This window comes from Hesperophylax consimilis, chromosome 24, assembly GCF_061612785.1.
Source record: "Hesperophylax consimilis isolate HC1 chromosome 24, BYU_Hcon_1.0, whole genome shotgun sequence".
Lineage (NCBI taxonomy): Eukaryota > Metazoa > Arthropoda > Insecta > Trichoptera > Limnephilidae > Hesperophylax > Hesperophylax consimilis.
In genome coordinates, this window is record NC_142859.1 from 12,337,981 (window position 1) to 12,362,099 (window position 24,119).

Here is a 24,119-nt window from a genome sequence, read left to right on the forward strand (position 1 = left end):
ATTAATGGGTTCCTCATTGTTATCATATTTTGATGTTGGTACAAGTTACAAATCTTTTCGTGCGATCACGTGCGATGTTCATTGTATTGTGTATACGTGACTTTTGCCAACTTTGACACATGATTATAAAACTATTTAATTATTCACAATCCCGATACCAGATACTAGTGGTTTATTTATGCCAGATACGGAATCGGCAGAACGTCATATTCTGTCAACATTGGCAGCCGTTCAACTCAACTGAGGGTTATGTTTTGATTGTGTTACGCTGTGAACTTTGCACAATGCTCTCGTTTTTTAGAAAACTGTCGCTAGACGTGCCTAGCAAAACTGCGACGGATTTAAACAAGGCCAAAATGGAAAAGGCTTCCACTATCACAGACCTCGGCTACAAAGATACAAACGATCTGAAAGAGACTGTTTACGGTGAGGATTATCAGATAGAATAACTATGTGGAAGAGGTTAGTCTTGTTATTTCAGATCAAGAAAAGCAACAATGAGCTGTATAATTAGAGTGGTAGATACTCTCTAAACGTTGTTTGAAATGGCTTCAGTCGTGTTTTGTGACCAAATCCTGTGTAAAGTTGTCGAATTCCGCCTCACGCAAAGGCTCTTTAAAAAAACAAACTAGGTTTCAACTTAATTACTAATGGAGACAATGTAAAACATCCACTAATTAGGTTTTTAGATTGTTTGTTTGGGTTATTTTAATAATTTAGGCGTATTTCCCGACCTTCAAACTTAACTTTGAGAAAAAAATGTTACTTAAATACACCTTTTACCATCTCCCCCGACAAATAGTTGTTTCCTGTAGTAATCAACTTGAAACTAAGTGCTATTTACATTTTTTTTGCTTATTAAGCGTGAGGCGGAATTTGACAAGTTTATTTAGATCCGAATGGCTAGGTATTTCCCAACCTTCCTTGCCCAATCTCCATTTCTTTCCCACTCTCTTCAGTCTCACGATATGTTGGGGTATGCCCCAATTGGGAATATCACAGTCCGCTGTCTCCCGTCATATACCAATAACACTTATATTAATTAGTACAAACAACAACTATTTTTGTCGGGGGAGATGGTAAAAGATGTGTTCAAAAGATCCATTTTTTTTTCAGTCAAAGTTCATAATTTCCCTTGTTTTGACTCCATGTTATATTTGATGTTTGCAGTAAGGTTCTGCTTCAATCTAAATATGAACAAATTATTTAAATACCTTAAACTAAGAACCTAATCTATTTTGTGCATGTTTTTCCATCTCCCCTGACATAGATAGTTGTTTCCTGTATTAATTAAGTTGAAACAAAGCGTTTATTTAAATAATTTGGGCGTATTTAGAAATAAGCAGAGTATGGAAATTTTGCATTCACATGAAAATTAAAAAGGTTCTTTTAATTTGTGATTTTAGTCAGTTGTCATGTTATTATAATGTGAATTCTTGGTTGATTTGAGGTATATTGACATCAGATTGTTTCTTTACCGATAGGCAGATATGATGAATAAATGGATAATGACACTTTGTTGTTTGTTGTACAAACTGTTAGATTAAGATGAGCAACTTAGCGATGGGGTCTATACAGGGTGTATCGGCACTAACCCGACAAACTTTAACCAGCTATTCCTTAGCACATTTGGAGTAAAAAATGTTATGGGCACTTTGCTGTCTGGTAGTATTTTTTTTTCAATTAAAAAAAAATAAATAAAAATTTCCACACTCCATCACTGTCATTGGCATTGCTTTTCGTGTTCAACAGCTGTTATAAGCAAGTATGTCGAAAAGCGTCTTCGCTCTTTCGCACACACTAAATAATAATAGTTAAAAATGAGACGAATGGTGCCGTGCCATTTCGTTGTCATTGTAAAAGCGCGCCAATATAGGTACACACGTACATTATTCAACGGAATTCGAATAAAATATTGCCAGATGGGTTTTCAAACTTTGACAAAGGATAAAACTGGTGACATGTGGTGAAAATATGATTAGTAAATTTTTTATTAAAAAAAAACGTTACCGGACAGCAAAGTGCACATAAGATTTTTTACTCCAAATATGCTAAGGAATAGCTGGTTAAAGTTTGTCGGGTACGTGCCGATACACCCTGTATAATTCGATTGCACTTTACAAGATCCTCGCACATAAAAGTGGGACTGTGGAATAAATTATCGAAGTAAATTGAATATCGCGTCACTTCTAAATTATCATATTTTTATTTGTTATCATTTATTCTGCATTTATAAATCACTTGATCTCCTTGTCATATTCGGTTCAGGGACCTATCGCTTCGACAAGGCGCCTCCAGGCAATCCTTGTCTTGAGCTATTTCTGGCCCAGCCTCCCCACGCCAAGTATTTGGAGTTACTTTTCCCAACTTTACCTGGAAATATATTATTAGGATAGTATCTGTGGCGGACGACGACGACCTTCAAAGCACGAGGGTCGAGGGTCGTCTGATTTCCAAAAATCCTGCATAAACTCCATGCAACGATATTAAATTCGTTTAATTGTGTCGTTTCCAGATTTTCTTCGCACAATTCGAGATCCCGAAAAACCGGCAACTCTTGAAGATTTGAACGTAGTCTATATAGATGGTATCTTCATCAAGTCTCCTACAGCAGACAATGTTCAGGTCATAAGGATAGAGTTCAACCCAACCGTGCCACACTGTTCTCTGGCTACCCTCATTGGTCTTTGCATCAGGGTCAAAGTTGAACGATCCATACATCACCTTATAAAGTTGGATATATATATTAAAAAAGGAGCACACACAACGGAAGAAGAAAGTAAGTTGATGTAATAATTTATTTATGGTGTAATCACTGCATAAGAGTCCCTACCTCTCGGAGCCAGTTGGTATACAACATCCTCAATTTTTATGTGATTCTGAATGAAGACGGGAGGGGAAGGAGATGGGAAAGAGAAATTTTAGGAAGTACCTGGCTATTCAGATCTGGCCACTAAACACAGCTAATGTAATTTAAAGTGACGTTTCGATTCTGAATGGTATTCTTTCACCAGAGCGATACTGAGAGTACAGGTATCGCAACCGGGGTTGAGGCAGACACATTACTCGCACAGACGGGGCCGGCCCTATGCGGGCGCAATTCGAGCAGTCATTGGAGTACATAATTATTTGGGAGGCGGGTATGGGTACCACCGCCCCGGGAACCATTTATTGGATAACCAACACCTCTGCCAAAAGTCACCCCAATCAAATCGCTACGTTTGGTGACTTAGCAGGGGTCCCCGGGTTCACGGGGTAAGGCTTGTCCGGGTCTTACCGCGAGGGACTGGTTGAGGGATAATTTCTGATCTCTTTTTCTCCCAGCAGGACTTTCTCCTTGAGAAACATCACCTCGTGCCTTTATCCCCTTTTGTGCCTTACCCACCCCTCGTGCCCTTTTCCTTCTCAGAACTTTCTCTCCTTCCTTCCCTAAAAACACCCTCCACACAGCATCCCTAAAGATGACATAGGTCCTGAGTGGAATTATTTTCCTCGGGGAGCTAATGTTAAAAAAAAGTGACTTGTAATTTTATTTCCGAGGATCGAATGGTGATATTACTATGCAAGTTGCCTGTATACTGTTAGATTCATATATTGTCAAATTACCGAAACTGAGACAGCCACGCCGCCTCCTGTGCTCTGAACAAGTTGGTTTGTTCTCCCTTCCCTGATTGGCCCTTGTATTAATTTGAATGTCTATGGTTTTCATTGTATGTATATGATAAAATTTTCTACTTAACCTAACCTATAAATATGTTAATGCTCTTTTATTTCTAGTAAATAAACAAATCAATGATAAAGAAAGAATCGCAGCTGCTATGGAAAATCCCAACCTTAGAGAACTCGTTGAAAAATGCATCAAAGAAGAAGACTGAAATATATTGTATATATAAATTATAGTTCTATAGCAAAATGTGTAAATTTTTTATAATAGGGTTTGATATCCAAAATTACTAGATGGCCAATTTATTGGTGAAAGGTGTTTTTTTTTTTTAGTGAAGCAATAATTATTTTTGACGATTGCGATTATTCAATTGATCGTATTTATATGAAATAAAAATTTAGATAAAATAACCGCGATTATTCTATTACCAAAGGTGAATATAGTAGAAGTCCTTGACACTCGAGGAAGGCTTATACTTGAGTCGATGCATGAATGTGAATGAAGCAAGGAACATGCTCCCAGATAGTTTTGTGCAGCATTCTATCCTCTTTGTTTTATTAGTAAGTGGTGATGATCTGGCTTGTAATCACACAGACCATCAGGGAATATTTTAATTCCCTATGAAAAAAATGGATTGATTATTGAATTCACTCTGCAGGAGAAGCAACAACTTATAAACCAGCCACCAAAATACATATAAACAGAAGACTCACCAGAAATATCACTCGCAATTGAGTTCAGCTCCTTGATCTTCAGATTCGGCAGCAGACGGCAAATCAGCACAATAATATATTTGCATTCGCACTATGAGATTATAATATGTCAACCAGCTCTCAAGTGAGTAGAATTTTTAATAATGATGAATTAGCACATTGTAATTCAAAACGTACTGCCACATTATTGTGACAAAAATTTTTAATCATTTTAGTCTTAAATCGACCTCTTTTGACAAACGATACAATCTGGATGAATCCATCTGATCAATGCAAAGATGACTGTAATTCGCTATCACTCACCTGCAGAGCAAAATCTATCACTGACCAGAGATGTCTCTTTCTTCCATTATTTTCAAATTTTAATTTTAAATTTAATTAAAACCAGTTTTAAGTCGATTGCTTATCCAGTAAGTGAAATTGTATCTACCATAAAAACCTTACTTTCTACCTAAAGAAATACAATACCATCATTCTGCTTTACACGCATTAATCCATTATGAACTATGCAGCTTTAAAATATCTTTTTAACTGGAATCATTACTTTACCAATTTAAAATTGAGTTCCAATTATTTAAATTCAGTAATGATTGATTATACAGCGTTTTTCAAAATGATATGATTCAATTTTTAAAACTGCTAACTAGCGACACATTTGGGAGGCGGGTATGGGTACTACCATCCTGGGAACTGCATTGTAAACATCTAATAAGTAGCTGAACTCGTTCCACATCCGAAGGTGTTACCGACTTCACTTTGATATGGTGTCACAGGTTGCTCGGCCTGATTTGGTAGAGGTGATGTATAAACTGCTTCTTTTATCCCCACAAGGCGAAATGTAAGATCAGGTGATCTCAGGGCCATAACTGAAGTGCCAACTCGATGTACCAGAATATCCTCTTCACCAGTTTTCCGGAAACACATCTGTGCTGAATCAAATGCCGTTGACTGGCTGAATATAATACATAATATGAAGAGGAACCGTATACGGTATAAGGTTGGGATGTTTCACAGAAATTCAAATGTAATATTATCCTCAGCCCTATTTTGTTTCTTTTTGACATTTAAAAGGTTCTTGTTAAACATTGATTCTAGGCTCACTTCAGCTTTTGAACAATTTTTGATCAACAATAAACCACAGCTGTCACTTTGTTACGCTTGTCAGTTAATCACAATTGTGTCTGTTGATCACAGTGATTGGCCATTTGATGACAAAGTTAAATTTGAATTTCTGCCAAAACGCCACGAGTTGAATAACTCTCTCTCTCTGGTTTCAATCCTGGGATTGGTTTGCAGCAATTTCATCTAATCTCCTCTTCCATTCTTCCCTGTCTTGTGCGGCTCTTTTGACTTCTGCATATGATGAGCAGCGCACGTCCACCAGCAGGTCCTCCAGGTACTCTCGGCGTGGGCGTCCCCTACAGTTGGTCCCCTCGGTCATACCCTCCATTATGACATGCAAGAGGCCTTCTTGTCGTATAACATGGCCGATCCATCTTGCACGCCTTTCGGACAAGGTCCTGAGCAGGTGCCTTCCTCCTTCGATTCTTTGGAGAACCTCCTCATTTGTAATATGGTCTCTCCAGGAAATTCCTAACAGTATAATTATTGAATAACTATGTAATTAGTAAATGAAAGACAAAATTAATCTTAAGTTTTTATTAGAGATCTGAACATAATATGAAATTAAATATATGTACAGTTCACGTTACAACTAACTAAATTAGAGGTAAGGGTAAAGGTACGAACAGTAAAATAATGCAGAATACAAGGAAACAAATATACCTCACAGTATTATTTCACTTCCGTACAAAACTCCTAATCGTTAGCCGGGTATAGATTTTCTAACGGTTAATATAATAATATGAAAAGTACAAAAATTCTTTACTCTTTTACTACAATAATTAATTAATGATTAGAAAAATCACGTGGAATCAATGGCACCTTATTTCGGGCTGCTAAATCTTATCGGACCAAGTGGCAAAACTTACTGCAATTACTGTATCTTTTAAACAATCAACTAACTCAGTTACTGATCTTTTAAACAATGAATTCAGCTACTGAATCTTTTTAACAATCAACTCAGTTACTTGCAAAACAAGCAGCGCTAGGAAATGTATTAACGTGTCCGTTTGGTGAATAGCTTTGTTTAATTTAAACATCGTACAGTACGATAGGGGGTGAAAAATTGTTAAAATCTGAGGCTTTGCCTTGCATTGCACTTAAAAAAAAATCTAGTTCATTTCTAGAATAAATTAGTTTATTGTTTTGATAAATGACAGCCGGTAACCAAATTCCTGCGCATAGTATTACAGATTCATTCAAAGATGTGAGCTATAAATAACGGCCAAAATCGAAATTTGAGCTCTTTTAATCCTAGCAAATCGTTAATCGATTTCCAAGTTTTAATCTTTAATTTACATTGACGTAATAATGAACGTCTTAATTCATTCTCTGGGGAAGCCGGGAAAAGTAACGATTTTCATTGTAAAGTGTTTAGCGAATATAAATTAGAAACGAAAACATGAAAATTGTTAAAAAAATGTATTCATTTTAAAATAGCTTTGCTATATTTTCAATATTTTTTCTTCAATTTATAGTTTAGATTTTCTAAATATCTGTAATACTTTTACTTGAATTAGGTTACTAGTGCGGAGGGATGTTAAATGAATCGATACCCTAATTTTACGAATTGAAGACCTGTTTGTACAACTTGATTGTAAAAATTAAAATAATTATTACAGCCAATGCTTTGCTGATAATGAATAAAAATATATTGCAGGCAATCCCAATTAGAGGATTTTTTCAGTCAATTTTTGTGACTATCAAATGGAAAACTTATAAAATAAGAAATATAATAATGGAGTTATACACAGTCAAAAATATATGCTTCGTAATCCACACAGATAACATTAAATTAAATTAAATAAAAAAAGATTAAATCGAAAGTTTTTTTTTTTTAAATCTGAAATGGAAAGATTAGGAAAAATAACAATTTATTTTGTTCACACACCCAAAGACAAAATATACAAAAATTTAATTAAATAAAAAAAAAAGCGAACATCTATAAATAAACAAGTTAAAATTTGCTTTTTCAGAATGAATTTTTTAGATAAACCTATATTGTATTTAGCAAATTATTTTGAGTTTAATCACAAATAGAATCAAGATTATTTGTTGTATAATATTATGTATTATTATTTCACATTCAATTTGCTAAATTGAGGGTTCGCTTACTTAATTCAGTGAGACCTTTTGAATACTAAGGCACTTCAAATAAAACAATATATTATTACTTCAAAACTAATAAATGTAAGCCAGTTTACAATCACCCAAACTGTTTTAGGCGAGGGGGATTGCAAAACACAACTATAACATGAATCAACTAAGATCTTCTGATAATACATTTCATCAATGAAACATTAGCTAGTATTGTTCTATAAAAAAAAATAATTAGGTATAGCGGTGTTACAAAAAAGAAAAATATTATGCGCAAAGTATTGTGTATGAACAGTTATAACCAGACTATAAGCTAAAATATGCAGACAAACATCTTTTGCCGTGTGCAGAAAGGGCGTGATTTATTATTAGTTCGCTAGCATATGTTGGTAGCTTGCCACTCACGCCTTCATTCCCGACAAAGCCAGGGAACGGTCTATTATTTTTAGTCAAACTATATTGTTATCATTAATCCCTCGATAAAGGTATGTTTGCGGACACATTTTAAGACTAAATAATTGTCATTTTACAAATTAACATCTTGAATTGCAGTGTTAAAATGAATATTGTACATAGATAATAAGTTAAAAAAAGAAAAAAAAAACATTGAACTTAGGTGAGCATCAAAGAGCCATTTGAAGAAATTTTTATTTAAAAAAAAAATGATATTTATTGATGAAGTGTTTTTTTCATTTCACGTTCCGATCATAATCTGAACAATGAAAAAAAAAAAAAAAATGAAAACAATTAATTATTATTACAGTTAATACGTTACGGCGAATGAAAACAGATTTAAAGAAACTTAATTATTGACTTTGAATTAAAAAAAGCTGCAAAAGAAAAATTATAAGCACATAGGATAGAAGACAAATCAATGCGTCGTATATTATGTAAAAAAAAAAAACATTTTTAAAATAGGCAATATACTGCCAACCAATAAACAGAATAGATATTATGACCAGATGTGTATTCTACACAAAATATAATATTATAAATAATTAATGAAAAAAAAAAAATAACAAACAAACAATTATAGCCCGCTGTGGTTCAAACCCTCGATTAAAGTTGGGTAAAATCGAGTTCAAAACAACAGCGGGCATCGAATCACTCTTTCTTCCATACTTAGACAAATGAAGTATTAAATAGTAATTATTATGGTGTGTCAGAAAAACGTGTTATATCGTAAGGTGTGTTAAATTGGAAGCTGTAAAAGAAGGCATAGTAACATTGTTTTTGACAGGTTCGATTACGATTGGGTTTTCTTGTGGTAGCTTTGTATAATTATTAGTATGGTGGCTCAGTTGGCTGCTGTCGCTTGAGGGATGGTGCCGGTGGATTGTGTGTCGCTTTGTGATAGACCTGAAACAAGAAAAATATGGTTTAGTTAAAATTAGTATTTGAACCAGCGCAATTACCTTGATTTCGTCCGCAACATCACCTATTACCAATGAAGGGAATAAAATATATTCTAAGATTGAGGTAAGTATAAAGATCGAGATTGAAACAGACAAATTTGGATGGATTAGACACGTAGAGCGGATAAATGGAAAAAGGAGTGTCAGGAGAATGTAGATAAATATTAATAAATTACTATAAAATTGTTTATGAATGTCAAATATCATTGCAAAAATGAAAATATTTGAGTTTTCAAAGAAGTATGAAGGTAATTATTTATTTGAAAACAGCTTGTGAATGTTGTTTTTCGTGTAGGGTATGTAGTCAGGTTTATATAGAAATAATGAAATCAGTTTATTTTTTTTTGAAAGGTCTCCCAAACGGAATTTTATTTTTTTCTAGATAAAGTTATCTACTCTGGGAAACATGAAATATATATGAATGTTAAGTATGGTAAACAGAAAACAATCGCAAAAATATATAAAACTTAGGACGGGTTGTTTCGGAGAATTTGAACAATTCATCAAATTTCAACGTTCATTTACGGGTTCTGTGAAAGTCCTATTCAAATTCTGTTACTATATCATTATAGAATAGTTGCTTGACAGAACTGAAATAAAAACAGAACTTAAAAATATCTTTCACAGAACTTGAAAATTAACTTTGAAATTTGAAGAATTGTTCAAGTTCTCCGAAACAACCGTCCTTAGTGTTTATTCTGATATTCAAGCAAAACTCATCAAGGTAATTTTTGAGCATATCCACGAATTTTGTTGAAACGAGTGTATTCTGGAGATTTTCTGCTGCGGCTTTATAATCTACACAAAGTAATTTTAGTCGGATGCAGACAAGTTATTCAAGAAGTTTACCTGTGTCAATTTCGTCAGACTTGACTTTAGCCGGGGAACCAGAGCTGGTGGTGTCGGGGGAGGTGCTGCCGCTCTCGTCTGCGTTCTGCTCTCCGTTTCCTTCCGCATCAACCTTCTCCTCACCTTCTACTTCTCCTGACGCCTGTTTGTCTACGCCATTCTGGAATAAAACGAGGAATTATTTTTATATGTTTATGGATGCATGAAACAGATAAATACTTTCAACTATATAGCTACGGACAGACATGCTCGTAACACAAAAGGATGCTACTATTGAGCAATTGCTACTTAGTGGCATGTGTGTCAGTGACGTTGCTAGTATTGAGCATCGACAGCCAGTTCATTTGTGAGCATGCTACTGGATTCGTTGGGGGAAGGAGGTGTGCTCTTATATTAAATTTCGCTTTAGGGGTTAAAAAACATGAGCGACCCAAGTTTGACAGTAAAAATGATTAAAACCAAAATTAAAGGTCAGTCAATATACTATTCCAAATTAAAAAAAATCAAAAGTTCGAAGCAGTTGAACAAATGCTTCTAAAAAGCATGTGTGTTCAATTATTTGTTTTCAGCAGTATCACGATATTTTATTCATGAAACAAGCATGTTGTATATGAGCAAATGTGCACACTTAAAGAGCATGCTCATATTTAGCATGCTTATTTATAAGTGGGTGTGTCAGTACCCTAAAAGGTGACTGTCTACTTGAAGCCTGTTGTTAACAATGATAAATAATAATATTTGGAAGATTTGTATAGCGACGTTTTTTGTGCAAAATCATCTCAATCAGTTGAGTTGAATCATTTTGGATATTGGCTTGTTTTGCTTCAAACGTCAAAAATTATTGCTCCCAATAAAACAACACATTGTTTTTTTAAAAAGACAAACATTCCCAGGTTATGAATAACCTGACAATATTTGAAAATCTCCCACTACCACAGTAAGCGGATGTTGTTGGTGTTGTGATGGAGGAATTGAACAGGCTACGCTTGTGTGAGACCCAAATGCGATGTCAAAACTCAGCTACCGACCAGTCTAACTAATTTGTACACCTTTGGATACTTTATTTATTTAATTCCTCAGGCCTCTGGCTTATTGATGTTATATTTCTTAAAGACGCTGTCAAAATCGGAGAATTGGTGTGTATTTCAACTTTGCAATAAAATCCAAATAAATGGGATATTTCTGAATGTATCCGAAAACTAAATACTGTTTTAGAAAGGTGATGAATATGCTTTCAAAGTTTATTATTATAAATATATATATACACCCAACCTGCAGGACTAACTTGCCAATGGTCATGCCGGTGGGGAGGACAAACTAGTTTAATAGAATGAATTCAGAAATCGACAGTTTTAGCATCAATGAATATGCTTTCAAAGTTTATTATTAGAAATATATATATATATACACCCAACCTGCAGGACTAACTTGCCAATGGTCATGCCGGTGGGGAGGACAAACTAGTTTAACAGAATGAATTCAGAAATCGACAGTTTTAGCATCAATGAATATGCTTTCAAAGTTTATTATTAGAAATATATATATACACCCAACCTGCAGGACTAACTTGCCAATGGTCATGCCGGTGGGGAGGACAAACTAGTTTAACAGAATGAATTCAGATATCGACAGTTTTAGCATCAATGAAGATGCTTTTCAACGGTAAGCTTTGTTGCTGTTGGTATATTAAACCCGCTTCACAATATTTTTTTTTACTTCTGCTACATATAATTGTTATGCTTTATAATACAAACCTACTCAAAAAAGCTTTAAAATTGATATGTTCTCACAAAACTGAAAAAGTTTTGAACACTTACCCTGACTGTCTTGGGCCTGATCGGCCTGGGTTTGGGTCCCTTGGCCTCCTTGGCGGGGTCAAAGTGGCAGTCCAGGATCTCCACCAGTTCCTTGAGCTGCTCCTCGTTGGCCGACACGCTCAGGCAGGCCAGCTCTTCTTCCAGCCCTGTCAGCTTGTTCTCCTCCCACACGCCCTTGAGGCGCTGGTAGTCCAGTTGGGCCTCGGCCAGGAGGCGGCGAAGCGTGGCGGCACGAAGACGCTCCTCGCGGGACGTGCGGATTAGGAGGGGTCCAAATACGGGCCTGGAAGGTCAAATAATAAGTTAGGTTAATGAATTAAAACAGTAAAAATGATTGGCATAAACGTGAGAGTGGGAAGATTTTTTGTAATGTAATATCACATCTCATCCCAGTTACAATTAACAATGAGTATTTCAGAGTTAAGATGGACGTGATGTGAATCATTATCTACAAGATTCATAAAAAGAAAACTGACTTCCTCGATATGTAATGCTGAGGGTACCAATATATCGTCAATGCGCTTGCAAAAACAGCTATGTACCAGGCAAAACTTTTATTTTACACCAAAAATTGATATTAAAAATCAAGGAACTGGGCTCAATCTCGGCTATGTGCCAAGTTTCGTAGTTATCGCACAATACTCATTCAAATGTTGTTTGTTGACGCATCTGAATACAAAACTGGGAAGTTTTTCGCTTCTCCTGTAAAATTTGGTGGAATTCACATAGCCGGTCTTGTAAGCGTAACGACGATATCAATTCTGAAAGAGCTTAGTAGACGTTGCCTAAAACATATCCCAATATACTTTGGACATGAACACCAAACCGAGCACTCCAACTTGGAGAAATAATGGAAATCTGTAAAATAAAATGTTCATGTAGTAAACATAACATTTTTTGTCTTATTGTTTACGAAAAAAATATATTTCTTTACTTACACTAACTATTAAAACTTGTAACCAACTTAAAATTATTAATAAATGCCATTTTACATTACCTCAATTATTTGCATAATAGGTAGGTACATGCAATTGCAAATGTTCATATTATCAATGAAACTAAAAACAGATCAAATATAAGCGCAACACGAAACTAAATGAGTAATAATAATTCTGTTATATTGTTGAATGTTGAAAATGTTTAAGACCATTCGGCCCATTGGAAAATATTAGTAAAATAATTACGTTAAAACTTATTATTCTTTGCTTGCCATTATATATTTGCTTGATGCTTGGGGCTACTTGTCGGTCGTATCGGTTAGAAAAAAAAAAAAGACGTCTAGTATGAAGGTACATAACCAAAAGGCCATTCCAAATTACACATTTTATCGTCTACTAAGAAACTGTAACTCCTTTTCATTTATTAGGCGCGAACAATAGGTACATAGCCATTAGTCGGCGTTGAAAATATTAGTGTTGATGATAAATTTTGCTTGCCATTATATATTTGCTTGACGTTTAGCGCTGCGTATCGGCTGTATTGGATAGGAAAACCCAAAAAAACGTTGAGTAGGAAGGTACATAACGAAAAGCTTATTCCAAATTTTGCATAACATTACTCACAAAGTGTAAACTGTTAACCCTTTTTATTAATTAGGCGCCAATGCAAGAACAATAAGTAAATAGCCAGTTGAATCATTGACTGCGTTGAATAATATTCGTTTGTTGGCATTATATTAGAACAGTCGATATCATTTTTTTTCAACAGCGTTGGGGGTTGAAGGAATATAGCTAGTATTTTCAACGGCTAGTTATATTTTTACGCAGTACTAGCGTACACCAAATACTTAATCAAAATAATGGACATGTTTCGAAACCAAAGGTTTCTTCATCAGGATAAACTTAAAAGTATTTGATTGATGAATTACCTGAATGTGTTCTGCCTGTCCAGCAGGCTCTTGAGCTGTACCAGGTCGGCGAGCTCTTTCTCTGTGCTAATGGCAAATCCTCGCACCACCTCACACATGTTCTTCAGGGAGGCGACGCTGGCTTCCCCCTTGCCGGCCACCAAGTCTTGTTGCTCGCCTGCAAAGACACAAATAATACAAGTTGTAGTTACTGTTTAAATATGTGTTGCGACGTGTTACTTGCAATATGGGCAGCGCGCATTACAACTTAGCCTGTGGCAGCTTCTAGAACTGTCAGGACCGTTCTACAAGGAAGGCCGCGAACCTCACCAGCTACTCGGTCTAGTTTCTCGCTGGCGGCATTCGCATCGCCGGCCGCGCGAGACCAATTTGTCTCCGGCCTCGCGCACCGCCAGAAGCCTCCGCCTACACGGTGTCGAGCATCAGCCTGAAGGAATACAGGAAGATCTGTGATCTTCACCACCACCTGACAACAACATCAAGCAACTCGCATCTCATCTTCATCTGGCGCTTAGTCGAGAATGACTCCTACACAACAACTGGTAATCACATGGCGTCGAGCACAGATCTGCATCCCGTATGTGATATGCATTCCGACATAACACATACCACAACAACTCAGCACAATAAATAGTCCGATATTTAAATCAACATTTTATTTCACATTTCTCCCGTAATAACATACCAAGCATTAATACGGAAGATAGGAGCCTTTGAACGCAGTCAGCATCCAGCAGCACCCTGGCCAGCGTGCGCACACTGAAGGTGGTGCATCACTTGTCAGTGGCCAGAGCCTGCCTGCCAGATAAGTTATTATAAAGCTTGAATTACCCTGTGATAGGTGGTGAGCCACCTTATAGGCGGCCGTGGCTCTCTCGGCAGCACTGTCCAGGGCCCAGTCGGCATCCAGCAGCACCCTGGCCAGCACGCGCAGACTGAAGGACTTCACAGTGGTGCGGCACTTGTCAGCGGCCAGAGCCTGCCCGTCGGCGAAGCCAACAACAATGCCGTTAAACCGATCCACTAGATTATATCTGGAAGAGAAAAGAAACATTACATGTTGAAATATTGTCACTGTTAAGTTTCTTAGGTTCAGGTGTTTGTCACATTTAACATTATCCAAAATTGGTTTCAGTGCCATGTTTTATTTTTAGGCATTTGAACAGTGTCTGTCAACCGCCGATTCTCAGCTATTATCGTTGATTTGATGAGAGCGTCAAATGTGACAGGGGTTCAAACAACTAGGCCTATATTTGATGGCCTGTTAAGTCTTTTTAAATTAATTAATTTCTAAAGATTTCTAAAATGCACATTTAAGGAAACATGGAAAAAAGGGGTAAAATGATCTAGCATACACATTTTGTAATGAAGGAAGGTTTAGATACAATTAATCCCGAGTGTAAGAGATTTGGAAAAGAAGAGTAAAATGATCTAGCATACACATTTTGTAATGAAGGAAGGTTTAGATACAATTAATCCCGAGTGTAAGAGATTTGGAAAAGAAGAGTAAAATGATTTAGCATACACATTTTGTAACGAAGGAAAATTTGAAAACAATTAAACCTGAGTATAAGAGGTTTGAAAAGAAGGATAAAAAGATCTAAAAATCCAATTTGATGATAATATTTTTAGTATATATAATCAGGAAGTCATTCAAATACTAAGCAATGAATTCTTAATTTATCTATCACTATCTATTGACAGATTAACAAAATTTCCACTCGATCATCGCTTGATCCCTTCAACTGATAATTGAAACAAAAAGAGCACACGTACCGATGGTTGATAAGATTGCATATTAAAGATCATTTTGCAGATGTTTTATTCACAAAGTTAAATTTTCTTATTGACTGAGCATAGCGAAGTTCTGTTTTAACTTAACTTTTGCATATTGTCTGTCTGTAAATTAGTACTTTCCTTTTCCAGAAATGGTTCAGTAAAGATTCTTTATTCAAATGTGAAATCATTGTGTTTATTTGGACTTTCTCATTTGCATTTTTTCAATATTGTGGTACCTACTTGCCCGAGGAAAGTTTGAAAAGGGCATTTTCATTGCTTTGAAATTTTGAATCCTGGAATCTACTGAAAAAATTTCTTCTGGGAAAATTGGTCAGAAAATAGGTTAACCACTCAGAACATTAGAACGTCAAAAGACGTATATATGATAATAGCGGTCAAGACATTAGAACGTCTTTTCACGTAAACGCGCAAGATTTTACAAAAATCGATTTATTTCCATCACTAGTATACGGATTGCCATGATTTAAAAACAGAGTATCGATAATGAATAACGCTACGCGTCTGTATTCAACAATATCTATGGAACGTAGAACTGCATTATCTAAGCCGATTGAATCTGTCATCTTGTTCGTTCATAATTTATTGCGTTTCTAAATAATTTATTAAAAATATTTTAGTTTGGACGGTTAATATTTTGAGGTGACTAATAGTTTTTAATTATATTTCTTCAATATATAAAGTGTTATTTCTTTATGATACTCAGAAAAAAGTACATTTTTCACGGCTTTGAAATAATGGTTATCGATTCTTACATATTTTTGACGTTTTCATAAAATATATATTTAGAAACACTAATATTTACTTATAACAACACAATGCAATAGTGGATTTCATAATCTTTCCAAAACATTTTTTAGAATGAGGCTACGTTTCCCAAGACGTGAGTTATGATGCTTTTAGCAAAACTCGTAAATAACACAAAAATTATCACGTTTTGACAGTTCTCAAAGGAACACATAGTATATAAATGTCTTTGTCTGAGAGGTTAAGAAATGATTATTTTTCTAAAAAAATTCTTCCAAGAAAAATAGAAAATAGGAAAAAAAAGGCTTAGAAAATGGGTCGAGAAATTTTTGATTTTGATATGTGAAGTTTGAAATTTTTTTAATGTTGGCGCCATTTCCATTTATCCTTAACTGTACAGTCATTAAGATATTAATATTATCAGATCAGATTACTTGTTAGTCATTCACAAATAGGATATATGAATTGGGATTCAAGCTTTATAGTCCAAACCCCAGGCAAACGGGGCAAAACATTTTATTTATCTATTTATACGCCCATTGGGCTTTTACATACTTACATAGTTCATAAAAAAAAATATTCTGAATTTGATACATATAACCATATCCATTTGACATATTATAACAGCAAGTAAATGCATACAACAATTATTTGTAGGTACATATAAACCTGTTGTACAAAAATAAGAATATTATTATTATGTAATGAGCAGGCAGCATTCTGCTGATGCGCTCATATCTGATTTCACAACAAATTTGACAGTAATTGAGTTGTTTTAAGTTTGAAATAAGTCCTTTCTTCTCTCCAAATGTGAATCCAATAGAGCTTTGAATTGATTTATATTTGTTGCATCGATGACATGTTGTGGGAGTTTGTTCCAAGCATCCACTACTCTATTTGCAAGGAAGTGTTTTCTAGGATTAGATGCAAAAGGCGTTTTGGTAATTTTTTTTTAGTGTCCACGGAGATTTATATTTTTATTAGTAGTGAAGATTTCTTGGATGCTAGGGCAACTGTAATGTCCAGATAAAATTTTGAAAGTCTCGATCAAGTCACCCTTTTCTCTTCTTTCTTGTAAGGTTGGTAATCTTAGTTCCTCGAGTCTATCTTCGTATCGTAGATCTTTCAGAGCTCTTGGTATTTTGTCTCTGTACTCTCTCTAACAGATTTATATCCTTTGCGAAGTAAGGACTCCATATTTGGAAAGCATATTCCAGGAGAGGTCGCATCAACATCATGTCCGGTGTTAGGTCAAGGAAGGTTTTCCTGATTAGATATGTTAGTGAATTTGCTCTTTTCACAATTCCAGCCATGAGTGGTTCCCATTTCAAGTCCTGTGATATGGTAACTCCTAAGTCTTGTTGTAATGTCACTGCTTTTAGAGGTGTTCCATTCAGTTTGTAGGCAAGTGTAGGGTAAATATGCCTACTCCTAAGGTATACAAACGTAAATTAGTTAAAAAGAAATGTAAAGTTTATATGTACATACTAGGTAGTGGCGGCAGTAACATGATATCATACGACACATAGTGTATATGAATAGAAACTCTTTTACTTATATTCAAAGTAGCTGACGCGTACCCGAAGTTGCTCAGGTTATCCTCAGGAGATAGACATATACCAACGTAGACCTTTTTAAGATATACAATTCTCTCCATTAATGGAGGACTTAACGCAGTTGGTGCTAATAAAACAATGGAGTGCTGGTATCTACCCTGATGTACGGAAGTGAGGCATGGAACTGGCAGAGAAAGGATTAAAGTAGAAGATGCAAATGCGAATGGTAGCAGAAGTCGGGGGGACGCCCGAGGGAGACATGGCACGATCAAGTGAATCGGATACTCGAGTCGGGCCATGTCGAGAGTCGGAATAATAGAAGAGTATGTATGAATGTGAATGAGGCAATAAGTGTGTACCAAGACCGATTTGTTTGGCGGTCCGTCCTCTCTGCCTACCCTTGCGTGATGGTTAGTTAGTTACAATTCTGTAGTACATTATTTTAAGGCTTAGCCAGCGTTAGCAATGTAATCGTCCGAAAATATTTTTTTACGACATGATTACAAAACATCGACTTTTCTCTACTAATATAATATTCATGGATTATATATATAAACCTTCCGGAAGAAATTCTCTAAATGATAGTGAAAATCCCATCAAAATCCGTTGCGTAGTTTAGAAAAACTAAGTGTACAAACAGACAGACATAGATAGCGACTTTATTTTATACTATTTAGAGATTGAACATAGATTTGAATAAAATATGTTTTGTGATACCGCACAACAGTAACAAATAGCCAGAGCCAGTGGGACTATAGTTACCTGATTTAACCCATTGAATGCCAGCATGTTGCCTCGATTTCAAGGTATTTTGAACATTAAAAAATGAACATTAAAAAATGAACACTAAAATATTTTATCTATTAAAAAGCACGTCTCAAAGCCCATGTCAAATGTCTAGTTATATATAAATTATAAATATTATGATTTTCATGTCATAGTACTGTATTTATTTACAGGAAAGCTTAATATAGTATAACTTATTATTACTATTAAGAACTTACATAATATTATTGTGAAGAACTTTTAACCAAAAGAAGAAAACTTTATATTTTTATAATATTAGAGAAAAAAACATTTCTCTGAATGTAAGTATCTAACCTGGAGAAACTACATAGGATAGATATATATGATTGTTGTAAATGTATAAATACATAATCTGGTACAACAGAACAATTTACAAAAAACATAATTTTGCAAAAAAAATAAATAAGTAAATAGTGTCAGCCAGAGCACGACGAACCGCTCAGCATTTTAGCTTGGCATTTCAAGGGTTTAGGGATGTTGTGAGGTTGAAGTGCTGGATCCTGGCAAGAATTGCCATTCAGAATCCAAACCTTGTTCGTAAAGGCTTTAGTTATGTTTAGAGACTACACATGTAATAGCCAGGAACTTCTAAACTCTCCTACTAATCTTCCCCTTCTTTATATCCGTCTGATTTGCAACCCCAACAAAATAGGGATGCATAGTACCACTGGTTCTTGACCGTTGACTCTCATAACATAAAAAAAAGCAAGATTATGTTACTAATCCGGTACAATTTTAATGAAAAACAAGATTAGAGCGTGAAAAACAATAATTGATAAGAGAAAATATGCTTTACTAGTTAACTATTAAATTTGATTGATTTTTAGATTTATAACAAGGAAATATTTTTTTATTTTTACACATACATTAATGATCTTATTTCGCGTGCATTGTAGTAATCCAGCAACACCGTGTTTCATATTAGTAGCGGATTATTGAAATTCAATCAGAATAATAGAAACAATGGAAGATTCGGCACAGAAGCGAGCACATCTATCATCAAACTGTACGGACTATCAAAGCAGCTAAGCAATGAAAGTTATGTTGTAGGTGGGGCGCCGCTGTAGTATCAGTGAACGATGTTGGCGACACTGTGTGCAGATTGACACTAATACCATGGAACATATCCCTCATGGATTCAACAGTATGTTTATAAATATATGAAAGGCATACCTGCGTAGAGCTTCTAATAACATGGGTGAGGTGACTTTTCTGGGTTCGTGTATGACTAGTATGACCCCGTTCGAACCTTCACCCTTTTGCGCTTCTAGCCAGTCCAGGAATTCTACCAGTGCCGATATTTCCGATTTTGTTTTCAATACCTGCAACATACAATAATAATCATTTGATAACTTGTGACAGCATTTACCAGGACTCCTCAAGAAAATATTGCTCATGACAAAACAATTCCTTGTATCCAACATTTAAATTTTTTTTGTTTAATGTTGTACCAGATACACTGAAAAGTCACTTTTGTCAAATGGGTAGGATTCGAGGTATTGTTTTGATACGAGATATATAAACGGTTAAAACCATTATGGTTAATACAAGGCGTTATGATTATAAAAATATTGTTTTTGGATACGGGTTTCTATCGAGTCGATCGTGGTGCAAAATTTGGTTGATCGGGATAATATATATTTTTTTAGATTAACCCCACAGGACGCCCTGAAGAATAATTTCATATTTACGGATACTGTGTGAAGGGTTTTTGAAAGAAAAGGAAGGAGAGGAAGTTCAGAGATGGAAAAATATATTTAATATTTATAATAATGGTAAGAGGGATGGGTAGGAAACTAGGGCTCAGGGTGTCCAGGAGAGCGATGGGTCGAGTTCCACTGTAGGGGTTAAAGAGTTTCCCTTATCCGGCTCCCGATCTGGATCGCCGTGCAGTTGAAATTATATTTTTTCACAATCGTTCCGCCTCCCCGGGAGCGATTTATTGGATAAGCAACACCTCTGCCAAAGGTCACCCTATGTGGTTCACTATGTTTGGTGACTTAGAAGGGGCGTCCGGATTCATCGAGTGAGGTGTGGCAGGACGGATCGGGGGGCACTGGTTGAGGGAGGTGTGGCAGGACGGATCGGGGGGCACTGGTTGAGGGAGACCTATTGACCTCTCCAATAGGAATCTATCGATCTATCAACAACTACAACTTTCCTTTACAATAACATAAACACATTTAACATAGTGGGAGAAATTTATTCATACGTCTGTTACTCCTGGACACACTGACCTCCAGCTTCCTACATGTTTCTTTCCCAGAACTTTCTCTCCTTTATTTCTTTAAACACACAGCATCCCCAAAGATGACATAGGCCATGAGAGAAATTCTTTTCCTCGGGGCCTCCTGTGTGGAACTAATGTAAAAAAAATCTTGTTAGAAGTCGATCCCCATGAAAATTAAGTAAAAAAAAAAGTAGCTACCAACCCCAAAAGGTTTGTTATGGGTAATTCACTTCAACAGATAGGATTCAGGATTTATTACTTAAAAATAATAATCTCATGTACAGTACACTAGGGGAGTGTCACTAGAAAGAATAGTTTTGTGCTCACAGAAGACCGTGAGGTTTAAGTTCTTTAAGGGTGCCGCCATGCGAAGGTGGGGTGAAACGCATCAGTTCAAATTCAAATTTGCCACAAGGCTGGTTAACATGTTGATTGTTTACCTTATTGGAGACATTGTCCTTAAGCATCCTATAGCGTCCGATGGTGACCACTCGGATATTGTGTCTGCGTCTAGCTCCGGGATTCAGATTGCCGTGGGGCATTATGTACTGGGAAAACTGTGAAGTGGGGGTATAGGCACCAATGTGGCAAATCTGCAATTAAAACAGGAATATGTAGGTTGGTATTTTTCAAAATCTGTCAAGACAACAGTATGTTGTATAAAATTATGATCAACCTTCAAGCATAACCTTAATATATATCTGAAGTGATTGAGATCAATAACAGGATTGCATGACCATTGGTGAATTTTACATCTCAATAATCAATGAATTTTTAAACCATTTAATAAGAAATGTGAATGAGAAGATGATGTTTACCTCGTCGATAAGGCGCCTGCCTGTGGTGTCCATGTCCCACCCGACCATTGTGTAGTCGCCTGCCGGGAGTCCATCGCTGGGCACGGTTCCGTTCACAGCGACAGCAGGTGACACCATGCTGCAACACAACCAATCATTAATATTGAAGTATCACTACAACCATAGAACAAGTTGGCTTGATTCACTTAAATGAGACAAATAAGAATTCTACATAAAGCAGCCATCCAGACACCGAGGGAGCCAGCCAAAAAGCACTAATAGTTGATGGAAATGGTAAAGAAAATGAAGCATGTCACGAAAATAATTTCTATTGTCGAAAATAATTATTTTTCCTGACTTTATACCTGGCCAGTGAAGGAATAAATTCACAAGCTTGAAATTGACTGGCAACATTTTTTCGGGAATTTTAGAACCGTTTCCGCCAGTGACGTGACTGTTTGAATTCTCGTCATTTGGAGAGCGACAATGATTCGATCACATAATTTATTAACACATTTCAAGCGGGCAAAAACAAGGGCTCCATTCAAGAAAATAGATTTTGTTTCTGAGCTAAATCTTTGAAAATAATAAATATATTTTAATTTAATTTTTTACATAGTACCCACCACACCCCAACTATAAAATTATTGTCCGAAATTAAAGCCTACTTTTGTAATACGACCCATAAACTGAAGTTAAAGTCAGTAGTAGGCCATTTAGAGATGTTTTATTTGTAAAAAATGTATGTATTTGATCACATCACAAAAAATAAATAATTTCGCATCTCCGGTGCGATAACTGTAAGGGTTCAAATATAGTTCCCTTTTGATAAAAGATTCCTTCACATAAAATACAGGAACCAGAAGATGGGGGAGGCATGGTTCACATTTTTAAATGATCTTAGATCTTAATATAAAATGATTGGACAGCAATGCCTTTTCCGCCATTGAAGTAAGACCTCCGTAAAAGGTAGAACTACCCTTCCCGCACGAAGTGTGTTAAGCATCAAATTAAATAGTTAATGAATAATAATGTCAAAATAACAACAAACCGTAAATCAAATCAATAGTTTTTTTTTGACTATTTATAACTAACCCTATAAAACTTGTCGAATTCTGCAGCACACTTAATTATTATTAAGATAACCTAAAATAAACCTTTAAAACTTATTTTGTGCATGTTTACTTAAACCCCTGACTTAAATAGTTGTCTAATAGAGAAGATGAAATCAAGTGTTAGTTTTTCTAAAGAGCCTTTGCATGCAGCGGAATCCGACAAGTTTACAAAAAAATAATATAAAATAATTTTGGTTGCTAAACTAACTATTAATAACTGGGAATAATTTGCAAGCCACACAGTGGTAATTTATTTTTTGCAGAAATTTGTACAGTATGGCTTCATTACAAAGATTGGGGTTCTTATAATTCTGAGAATTATTTGAAGAATTAGTCATTGTAATACTTAAAAATATGTCGAAAGCAAGGCTCAGAATGTGTTGGATAATGTAGGAAGCCATTTATGAACAGTACTAGCAAACAATATGATCACTTGAAATCTTAACTAATTAATTAAACATGTCATTTCCCTGAAGGGTGGGCAGTGGATTGGAAACCACACTCTTTTGTTCTGGCACACATTTCTTGCATGATTCAGAATCATACTTAGTTTTATTTGGATCGAAGTTTCAAATTCATTTGATTGTGCCATGTCTTCAATGGTATCCTTATTAAACTTCAGCCTAAATTGAATCCATAACTTTCAGACCTATTCAAGTGTGTATAACATTGCAGTGGAGTGTAGAGTTACAAGCTACAATGATTCATTGTGTGTGCAAGTATAATATTATCAATGTTTTCACTAAGACGAATATCGACCTATAGGTACAAATATTATAAGTACCTAGTTCAATCGTTCGCCATTAGAAAGTACATTGGTTACAACCATTTGAAAAGCAACTTAATGTTTTGGTAAATATAGCAAACAGATTTTTGAAAGAAAATTATCAATAGAAGAACACAAATTTTAATACAATACGAAATAATAGATAATATAACATAACCTGCAAAATTAGAATCTACTATCTAAAAATACAATATTAAGGCGTAATAGGATTTTCTGTCTGTGACAATATGATTAATGGAATAATAATAGAATTGGAGAGTGTAGTTATCTTTGGTGAGCTGAAAATATTGAAACCGGTCAATGGCGTGAATCGCATCCATGAAAACAACTGTCAAAAATATAAGCAAATACAATCTAAAGCCGGCTAAAATTGTCGTTTTTACACAAATTTGAAAGTACAAAACGACTTTACATACAATATATGAAATAAACTACATTTTCTTTGCGGAAAATCTGCAATTAACGACACGTGGCCGGTGATTTTCTTGCTTTTACTGCCCCGCCCCTCGTATGTGTTCAATATAAGATAAGACTTACATTATTTGTGGTTTCTATTAATCCTTCTTGACAGAATGCACAATAACAGTATTGGGAATCGCAGAGTCGTGGCAATAAATACAATACTTAACGATTTGTCGGGGAAATTGATATTTTAGCACGTGTGCGGCTGTAGACAACCTAGAATTTGTAGCGGACGCGGCCACGTTCGCCAAACTTCGTGATTTTCCGAACGCGTTCA

The 24,119-nt window shown here is 35.5% G+C and overlaps 2 protein-coding genes across 2 annotated transcripts; one reads left to right on the plus strand and one right to left on the minus strand.

Annotated features, from left to right (window-relative positions):
- The first annotated feature begins 55 nt into the window (after nt 1-55).
- galla-1 (cytosolic iron-sulfur assembly component galla-1) lies at nt 56-4,037 on the plus strand. Its single transcript, XM_089646420.1, has 3 exons — nt 56-426; nt 2,516-2,779; nt 3,778-4,037. The coding sequence occupies exons 1-3, from the start codon at nt 120-122 to the stop codon at nt 3,873-3,875; spliced, it is 669 nt and encodes a 222-aa protein (XP_089502546.1). The 5' UTR covers nt 56-119; the 3' UTR covers nt 3,876-4,037.
- A 1,984-nt stretch (nt 4,038-6,021) lies between these two features.
- Nucleotides 6,022-24,119, minus strand: exu (maternal protein exuperantia). Its single transcript, XM_089646543.1, has 9 exons — nt 23,918-24,119; nt 21,500-21,617; nt 21,122-21,274; nt 19,625-19,773; nt 14,376-14,578; nt 13,545-13,701; nt 11,678-11,960; nt 9,861-10,020; nt 6,022-8,955 (listed from the first exon to the last, which is right to left on the minus strand). The coding sequence occupies exons 2-9, from the start codon at nt 21,614-21,616 to the stop codon at nt 8,894-8,896; spliced, it is 1,284 nt and encodes a 427-aa protein (XP_089502669.1). The 5' UTR covers nt 21,617; nt 23,918-24,119; the 3' UTR covers nt 6,022-8,893.

Excerpts from the sequence above, each read along its gene's own strand:
- galla-1 (XM_089646420.1), top strand. The coding sequence starts at position 120 with ATGATTATAAAACTATTTAATTATTCACAATCCCGATACCAGATACTA. Across the intron at positions 427-2,515 it reads TCTGAAAGAGACTGTTTACG|ATTTTCTTCGCACAATTCGA; the intron begins GTGAGGATTATC and ends TGTCGTTTCCAG. Across the intron at positions 2,780-3,777 it reads ACACACAACGGAAGAAGAAA|TAAATAAACAAATCAATGAT; the intron begins GTAAGTTGATGT and ends TTTTATTTCTAG.
- exu (XM_089646543.1), bottom strand. The coding sequence starts at position 21,616 with ATGGTGTCACCTGCTGTCGCTGTGAACGGAACCGTGCCCAGCGATGGA. Across the intron at positions 11,961-13,544 it reads GACAGGCAGAACACATTCAG|GCCCGTATTTGGACCCCTCC; the intron begins GTAATTCATCAA and ends TTGACCTTCCAG. Across the intron at positions 10,021-11,677 it reads TCAGGCCCAAGACAGTCAGG|AATGGCGTAGACAAACAGGC; the intron begins GTAAGTGTTCAA and ends GTTTTATTCCAG.